The following is a 10,141-nucleotide window of genomic DNA, read 5'->3' as shown; positions in this document are numbered from 1 at the left end:
GGATACCGAGTTTAATTTGAAAGAAATGAGCATTAAACACGGTATTTCTACCTTATGAGACTATAGAAGATCACAGTAAATCTTTTATTATTTACCAATCATTTAATATTTCTCTGCTTTCTGCTATTAAATACACGGTTACAATCTTGTTATTGATACTTATTATTTTTCATAAATGCATTATTGAGTAAGTAATTTTTATCACTCTTATTTTATATTTGTTATACAACCGTGTCACTTTAAAGAATAGACCTGTTCATGAATATGTACCTACAGCAGTCCAAGATGCGTGACGGTTGGTAAAGGGTACAGCGATAGACATACACATCGAATGAATTAAGTTTGGACATTTGAAGGTCAAGCATCGATATGGCAACGTCTGGTTTAAGGTCCGAGAAGGAGATTTGTATCCAGACAACGACCTCTTCCGGGATTCCTCTAGACAAGGTACGATTAAGTTTATCTACTTTACAAATGCATATATTCCTTCATATAATTATGTTTGATGTTTGTATGTTTTCATAATAATAGATATGCTTCGAAAGGAAGCATCTAAATATAACCGCACAAAGGAACGCCGCTCACTTTCGTAATGGATATTCGGGGAGTAGTACATTGTATATTTTATGTCATGAATACTATTTTCTAGGGAATTACGAACTGTTTGCTACATATCATAGTAGGCCGTAGTTCAACATGCATTCTATTAAACTTAATAGCAAATCATGTATTTAACATGTAGTATTAAAACGCAAGCAGAAGATTTAAGTAAGTGTAACCAAATGATGCTAATGATATAGGATACGATGCATACCAGTCTTTATAAGACGGGGCGAGCAACCATTGCAGCAGTACGTGTGCCAAGTATCTAAATTATGTATGATCCATGTTATAATTCAACAATTTAAGGCAATTGCCAAATAAGATTTATTTTATCCAGTTTTCATGTAGCGAAATTCCTTGTGTATCCTTTGCCTTCCTGTATTAAGCACAGCCTTACGACAACTACTACTTCTACAACAACTACTACTACTACTACTACTACTACTACTACTACTGCTACTGCTACTGCTACTGCTACTGCTACTACTACTACTACTACTACTACTACTACTACTACTACTACAACTACTACTACTACTACTACTACTACTACTGCTACTGCTACTGCTACTGCTACTGCTACTACTACTACTACTACTACTACTACTATTAATAAATAATAATAATAATAATAATAATAATAATAATAAATAATAATAATAATAAAAATAAAAATAATGAATTGTAGTGCTTTAACGTGTAATTTGTATTACTTAAGTCAAATTGATTCCCAGTGAAGTGTATTATTTCAAAAATAATAACGGTTCCGAAGAGTATCAAAGTACTCCGGCTTAACTGCTTACTTAAAGCGTTGTGAAATGTAAAGAATTATGACATTATAAATCGTTTATATTAACCCGAGGTTGTTTTCAATGAAAGATGGCCGAGGTGCTACGATTGTCCCTGCTAGATTATGTATGGTTGAGTTTGTTATAGATTATACATGGTGGAGTGTGTTATAGATAGATTATACGTGGTGGAGTTTGTTATAGATTATACATGGTGGAGTGTGTTATAGATAGATTATACATGGTGGAGTTTGTTATAGATTATACATGGTGGAGTGTGTTATAGATAGATTATACGTGGTGGAGTTTGTTATAGATTATACATGGTGGAGTTTGATTAAGATTATAAATGGTAATGTTTGTTAAAGTTTATACATGGTGGAGTTTGATATAGATTATACATGGTGGAGTGTGTTCTAGATAGATTATACGTGGTGGAGTTTGTTAAAGATTATAAATGGTGGTGTTTGTTAAAGATTATACATGGTGGAGTTTGTTATAGATTATACATGGTGGAGTGTGTTATAGATAGATTATACATGGAGGAGTTTGATTTAGATTATACATGGTGGAGTGTGTTATAGATGTTTCATGGTGGAGTTTGATATAGATAGATTATGTATGGTTGAGTTTGTTATAGATTATACATGGTGGAGTGTGTTATAGATAGATTATACGTGGTGGAGTTTGTTATAGATTATACATGGTGGAGTGTGTTATAGATAGATTATACGTGGTGGAGTTTGTTATAGATTATACATGGTGGAGTGTGTTATAGATAGATTATACGTGGTGGAGTTTGTTATAGATTATACATGGTGGAGTTTGATTAAGATTATAAATGGTAATGTTTGTTAAAGTTTATACATGGTGGAGTTTGATATAGATTATACATGGTGGAGTGTGTTCTAGATAGATTATACGTGGTGGAGTTTGTTAAAGATTATAAATGGTGGTGTTTGTTAAAGATTATACATGGTGGAGTTTGTTATAGATTATACATGGTGGAGTGTGTTATAGATAGATTATACATGGAGGAGTTTGATTTAGATTATACATGGTGGAGTGTGTTATAGATGTTTCATGGTGGAGTTTGATATAGATAGATTATACATGGTGGAGTTTGTTATAGATAATACATGGTGGAGTTTGATTTAGATTATACATGGTGGAGGTTGTTATAGATGTTTCATGGTGGGTTTGTTATAGATAGATTGTACATGGTGGAGTTTGTTATAGATTATACATGGTGGAGTGTGTTATAGATAGATGTTTCATGGTAGAGTTTGTTATAGATATTACATGGTGGAGTTTGTTATAGATTATACATGGAGGAGTTTGTTATAGATATTATATGGTGGAGTTTGTTATAGATATTACATGGAAGAGTTTGTTATAGATATTATATGGTGGAGTTTGTTATAGATATTACATGGAGGAGTTTGTTATAGATATTACATGGAGGAGTTTGTTATAGATATTATATGGTGGAGTTTGTTATAGATATTACATGGAGGAGTTTGTTATAGATATTACATGGAGGAGTTTGTTATAGATATTACATGGTGGAGTTTGTTTATGATTATATATGGTGGAGTTTGTCTTAGATTATACATGGAGGAGTTTGTTATAGATTATACATGGTGGAGTTTGTCTAAGATTATACTTGGAGGAGTTTGTTATAGATTATTCATGGTGGAGTTCGTTATTCATTATATATTGTGGAGTTTGTTATTGATTATAGATTGTTGAGTTTTTTTATAGATAATAAATGGTGGAGTTCGTTATTCATTATACATGATGGAGTTTATTATAGGTTATACATGGTGGAGTTTGTTATATATTACACATGGTGGAGTTTGTTATTGATAATACATTGAGGAGTTTGTTTTTGATTATACATGATGGAGTTTGTTATTGATTATACATGGTGGAGTTTGTTTTTGATTATACATGGTGGAGTTCGTTATTGATTATACATGGTGGAGTTTGTTATAGATTATACATGGTTGAGTTTGTTATAGATTATACATGGTGGAGTTTGTTATAGACTATACATGGTTGAGTTTGTTATAGATTATACATGGTTGAGTTTGTTATAGATTATACATGGTGGAGTTTGTTATAGACTATACATGGTGGAGTGTGTTATAGATTATACATGGTTGAGTTTGTTATAGATTATAGATTGTTGAGTTTGTTATAGATTATAAATGGTGGAGTTCGTTATTCATTATACATGGTGGAGTTTGTTATATATTATACATGGTGGAGTTCGTTATTGATAATACATTGAGGAATTTGTTTTTGATTATACATGGTGGAGTTTGTTATTGATTATACATGGTGGAGTTTGTTTTTGATTATACATGGTGGAGTTCGTTATTGATTATACATGGTGGAGTTTGTTATAGATTATACATGGTTGAGTTTGTTATGGATTATACATGGTTGAGTTTGTCATAGATTATACATGGTTGAGTTTGTTATAGATTATACATGGTGGAGTTTGTTATAGATTATACATGGTTGAGTTTGTTATAGATTATACATGGTGGAGTTTGTTATAGATTATACATGGTGGAGTTTGTTATAGATTATACATGGTGGAGTTTGTTATAGATTATACATGGTGGAGTTTGTTATAGATTATACATGGTTGAGTTTGTTATAGATTATACATGGTGGAGTTTGTTATAGATTATACATGGTGGAGTTTGTTATAGATTATACATGGTGGAGTTTGTTATAGATTATACATGGTGGAGTTTGTTATAGATTATACATGGTGGAGTTTGTTATAGATTATACATGGTTGAGTTTGTTATAGATTATACATGGTTGAGTTTGTCATAGATTATACATGGTTGAGTTTGTTATAGATTATACATGGTGGAGTTTGTCATAGATTATACATGGTTGAGTTTGTTATAGATTATACATGGTGGAGTTTGTTATAGATTATACATGGTGGAGTTTGTTATAGATTATACATGGTTGAGTTTGTCATAGATTATACATGGTTGAGTTTGTTATAGATTATACATGGTGGAGTGTGTTATAGATTATACATGGTTGAGTTTGTTATAGATTATACATGATGGAGTTTGTCTTTGATTATACATGATGCAGTTTGTTTTAGATTATACATGGTGGAGTTCGTTATAGATTATACATGATGGAGTTTGTTATAAATTATACATGGAGGAGTTCGTTATAGATTATACATTGTGGAGTTTGTTATAGATTATACATGGTGGAGTTTGTCTTTGATTATACATGATGGAGTTTGTTATTGATTATACATGGTGGAGTTCGTTATAGATTATACATGGTGGAGTTTGTTATAGATTATACATGGTGGAGTCTGTTATAGATTATACATGGTGGAGTCTGTTTTAGATTATACATGGTGGAGTCTGTTTTAGATTATACATGGTGGAGTCTGTTTTAGATTATACATGGTGGAGTTTGTCTTTGATTATACATAGCGGAGTTTGTCTTTGATTATACATGATGGAGTTTGTTATAGATTATACATGATGGAGTTTGTCTTTGATTATACATGGTGGAGTCTGTTTTAGATTATACATGGTGGAGTTTGTCTTTGATTATACATGGAGGAGTCTGTTTTAGATTATAAATGATGGAGTTTGTTATAGATTATACATGATGGGGTTTGTCTTTGATTATACATGGTGGAGTTTGTTATAGATTATACATGGTGGAGTCTGTTTAAGATTATACATGGTGGAGTTTGTCTTTGATTATACATGGTGGAGTCTGTTTAAGATTATACATGGTGGAGTTTGTTATAGATTATACATGGTGGAGTTTGTTATAGATTATACATGGTGGAGTTTGTCTTTGATTATACATGGTGGAGTTTGTCTTTGATTATACATGGCGGAGTTTGTCTTTGATTATACATGGAGGAGTCTGTTTTAGATTATACATGATGGAGTTTGTCTTTGATTATACATGATGGAGTTTGTCTTTGATTATACATGATGGAGTTTGTCTTTGATTATACATGGTGGAGTTTGTCTTTCATTATACATGGCGGAGTTTGTCTTTGATTATACATGGTGGAGTCTGTTTTAGATTATACATGATGGAGTTTGTCTTTGATTATACATGGAGGAGTCTGTTTTAGATTATAAATGATGGAGTTTGTTATAGATTATACATGATGGGGTTTGTCTTTGATTATACATGGTGGAGTCTGTTTTAGATTATACATGGTGGAGTCTGTTTCAGATTATACATGGTGGAGTCTGTTTTAGATTATACATGGTGGAGTCTGTTTTAGATTATACATGGTGGAGTTTGTTATAGATTATACATGGTGGAGTTTGTCTTTGATTATACATGGTGGAGTTTGTCTTTGATTATACATGATGGAGTTTGTTATAGATTATACATGATGGAGTTTGTCTTTGATTATACATGGTGGAGTCTGTTTTAGATTATACATGGTGGAGTCTGTTTTAGATTATACATGGTGGAGTCTGTTTTAGATTATACATGGTGGAGTCTGTTTTAGATTATACTTGGTGGAGTTTGTTTTTTGAAAATATATTAAATATATGATATTTAGCATCGTTATGGGTTATGTTCGAGCATTTGTTTTCTGTTGTAACAATATACAAAAGTAAGTATTCGAGCATTTAGCTTTAAGAAAATATCTTTAAAAAGGTTACAACTTTCCTTAAACATGGTAAGTTATGTTTATTTCCAAAAATATCATCTTAATTGTAACACTTACGCTATCTTTTTAAATAGCAATTTTTCATTTTGACATAATTCACAATAAATGATCAGGAAAACAACAGAGGAACAGAAACAGTGCCAAGTAACGTTGGTCTATGTTCATATAAAAAGGGCATGCAAACTTTCTGAAGTCCAATGATTCTGCATCTGCTGAAACACTATGAACGTTTCAGCTTTGTAATGCCAAAATCGTCGATAAACAGTGGCATTGGAGTTAATAGTGATAACTTATTGCTATAAAGTGCGTATTTTTTTTAAAAACACTTTGCTTGTTTTCGTCCAGTCATTATTAAAGCCACATGTTAAGTTTGTTCTGGTAGTAGTCGACAAATTCCGAGTAGAAACATCTAATAAACAGTAATTTAATAAATAAACAATAATTTAATACAACTGCCTTCTCTTAAAACATATTTGTATTCACTCGATTCAATTTGCCAGCCAATACATTCTCTTAAAATATGGGTTACAACTTTGTAAACTGGTTAGTCTGGGGGAAGTGCTTTTTCAGATTTTTCCTCCTAAAGTAATGTTTCAATGTCACAAACATTTCCTGAAGAATTAGGTCGTCTGGTTATTACTACGAATCTCAGACAGTTGTATTTACTCTGGGAAAACTGCCTGTACGTGACCCGAAACTACATTATTTCAATTTCCCGCTATTAAGAGCTATTACTTAACGAATCATCACAGATCGCTGCTAGCCAGTGAAGTACGTCTCAAAATGATCACAAGAACATTCGATTACGAGAAAAAAAAATTGCTTGTCAGTACCATTAGACACTTTAGATGGACAGCTTCCGAAATGTCAACAGATCATTAAAGGACGAATTACTTAACAACGATCAAACCATGGATGGGATTGAGGCGATATTTGGTGTTTTGCATTATGCTTAACTGGTCTTATAGTAAGCTTTGTAACCTTTCTAGCTTATCAGATGTCAAACCACGGGTCCCAAATGACACCAACAATTTCCTATTATTTTTCTGATCAACAGTAAGCTGGATTATAATATTTGACGTAAATCCGTCGCAGATCCGTGCTTATCTAATATTGCTTTATTCCGTGATGTTTTAGAATTCAGTAAAGAAAAAACATAACATGTCTCACAACCCTATATAAGATCATTGATTCTGTCGAGACGTAAATTACGTTCAGATGGAAGAAAGGCCTTCAGAAGGACTCTATATGATTGCCCAATTATTCCTTTTCTTACTTTTAATACGACTTTCTGGACTAGTTAATTAACGTGAACACATAAAAGGAGCTTATTGACTTCACCAGTACATATAAGCGTTCCGCCATGTGATCGTAATATATATGAGTATACACTCCAATCACTCGTACTCATGAAACAAATCCGGTGTCACAAGGTTTTTACCTACACATACGACAGTTGAATGTACAGGCGCCCCTTTTCACGAACAATCTAACACGAGATTATAAGTATCTTTCACGGCCGAGAGTGTAAGATAGGTTTATCCCGACCCGAGTGTGGGGGGGGGGGGGGGGGGTTAGGAAACGATGTTTACCGAGTTTCAGCTAAACACCCTGCACGAGGCTTGGACTGAACCTATCTTACACGAGCGGCTATGGTATATGCTTTTTCTCCCACCTCAGTTAAACAAAATGAAGTTCTTTTTTGCTGTGACTCTTTTGTGCGCAGTGAAAAAAAATGCGTATGGATATGTGATAATTCGTGGTTGGCATGGTTATGCGCGCAGTGATTCAGATTATGTTAATAGTCAAATCGATCTTCAAATAGTTCTGAGGAGAGCAGCATTATTTCTTGAATGGTGACTGAAAAACCCTTTATGGTGCCATTTGAAGCGAGAAATAATTAATTAGCATTCTAAATATTGCCACAAGACAACGTTTCCATGATGCTACAGACGACGGTCTTCAACAAGGGAGGTAATTGTGTGCTGACATATGGGAACTTGTTTTATCTTTGCCCGTGAGAAAATATGTTCTCGCAAACACTTTATAATCCAATTAAAGAGTAATTATGGCAGTACCTCTTTAGTCATTTACACGACTCAAGTTGATTTGTGTGCAACCGATCCATGTTCTTGGCAAAACTTGCTAAACTATTAACACAATGGCCAGAGAATGCGTAATTGTATTCTTCGGGCCATCTAAGCCAGCATCCCTCCTCCGAAACTGCCGAACCTATAAGAACCAGAGTATAGAATAATCTTTGTAGGTTTACTTCAGAATCAAAAAACATGCTGTAAACATGCTGTAATACCAGAGTATAGGGTAGACTTTGCAGTTTTTGCCTCGGACTCATTAAACATGCTGTTATACCAGAGTATAGGGTAGACCTTTCAGTTTTGCCTCGGAATCATTAAACATGCTGTAAACATGCTGTAATATCAGAGTATAGGGTAGACTTTGCAGTTTTGCCTCGGAATCATTAAACATGCTGTAATACCAGAGTACGAGGGTTGTCCGGAAAGTTTTGAGACTGTGTCTATATTTCAAAACGTTTTAAATATAAATCAACAAACAATAAACAGCTGTGTATATAGACTATTCATGAGTATCCTTTTGAAAAATAAAATTATATCATCTCATAATACGGAAGGAAATGGATGTCAAGACAACTTATCTAGCACTTCACGGAGCACTTTGAAATTGATGTTTTCTGAAAATTGTTCACAATTAATATATACTACTTCGTCTAAATAATAGACGCTAAAACGTCATGTCAAACCATATGACGACAGTATGAGGTCAACTGCATCACTTCGCAAATTATTGACGCAATCTAACTATAGACATGGTTGTAACAATCAGCGGAAGTAGAGAGGTATTTCGAAGATGTCGGAAAGAAATCAAACTTGACGTCACGCACGGAGCAGCGCGCTATGACCAAACACTGTGTTCGCAGCGGGATAACTCCTGCAAATACTTATACGTTTCTAACACGCGATAAATCAAAGCCAACATGTTCAAGGGCTTTGGTATTTCGCTAGCATCGACGTTTCAGTGACGGGCGTGCGACTTAAAGCAGAGCGGCAGACCATCAGTCGTGAGTGAAAGTGACGTAAATTCAGTGCGGGACATGTTAAAAAAGAAGACCGGCGGAGGACAGTGAGGGAAATTGGCGAATCCGTTCAGCTAAAAAGGACAGTTGTTCATAATATCATAAAAGAGTGGTACGGATATATTCAAGCAATCGGTTGATTGTCACTGTAAGTGTGTACGTGCAGAAGGAGCGTATTTTGAAATATTGAAAATGACGTGACGCAATGAGACAACGAAGTGCTCCGTGGCTTTTAACCTGTACTTTTTGTAATGTTTGTTGTATACGTTCACTTCGTAGAATATTGTTGAAACTTTCAGGATTTGTTTATATTAGATACAATTGACAGCTGATAAAATGTTAAATGCATCCAATGAGTGGTAAGTTTTTAATGAATGCAGTCTCAAAACTTTCCGGACAACCCTCGTATAGGGTAGACTTTGCAGTTTTGCCTCGGAATCATTAAACATGCTGTAAACATGCTGTAATACCAGAGTATAGGGTAGACTTTGCAGTTTTGCCTCGGAATCATTAAATATGCTGTAATACCAGAGTATAGGGTAGACTTTGCAAGTTGCCTCGGAATCATTAAACATTCTGTCAACATGCTGTTATACCAGAGTATAGGGTAGACTTTGCAGGTTTGCCTCGGAATCATTAAACTTGCTGTAAATATGCTGTAACATCAGATTATAGGGTAGACTTTGCAGGTTTGCCTCGGAATCATTAAACATTCTGTAATACGAGAGTATAGGGTAGATTTTGCAGGTTTGCATAGGATTGAATCATTAAACATGCTAAAACATGCTGTAATATCAGAGTATAGGGTAGACTTTGCAAGTTGCCTCGGAATCATTAAACATTCTGTAAACATGTTGTTATACCAGAGTATAGGGTAAACTTTGCAGGTTTGCCTCGGAATCATTAAACTCGCTGTAAATATGCTGT

General features: G+C 34.0%; 1 protein-coding gene across 1 annotated transcript in view; it reads left to right on the top strand.

Moving 5' to 3' along the window:
• Nucleotides 1-307: 307 nt before the first annotated feature.
• Nucleotides 308-10,141, top strand: part of LOC128243041 (atrial natriuretic peptide-converting enzyme-like) — a 111,398-nt gene continuing 101,564 nt past the window's right edge. Inside the window, exon 1 of the mRNA XM_052960524.1 lies at nt 308-447. Within this exon, the coding sequence (XP_052816484.1) occupies nt 370-447 (78 nt within the window). The 5' untranslated portion in view covers nt 308-369. The remainder of the gene's footprint in view (nt 448-10,141) is intronic.

This window comes from Mya arenaria, chromosome 2 (assembly GCF_026914265.1).
Source record: "Mya arenaria isolate MELC-2E11 chromosome 2, ASM2691426v1".
NCBI classification, from domain to species: Eukaryota; Metazoa; Mollusca; class Bivalvia; order Myida; family Myidae; genus Mya; species Mya arenaria.
This window is presented reverse-complemented; position numbering and strand designations above follow the sequence as displayed.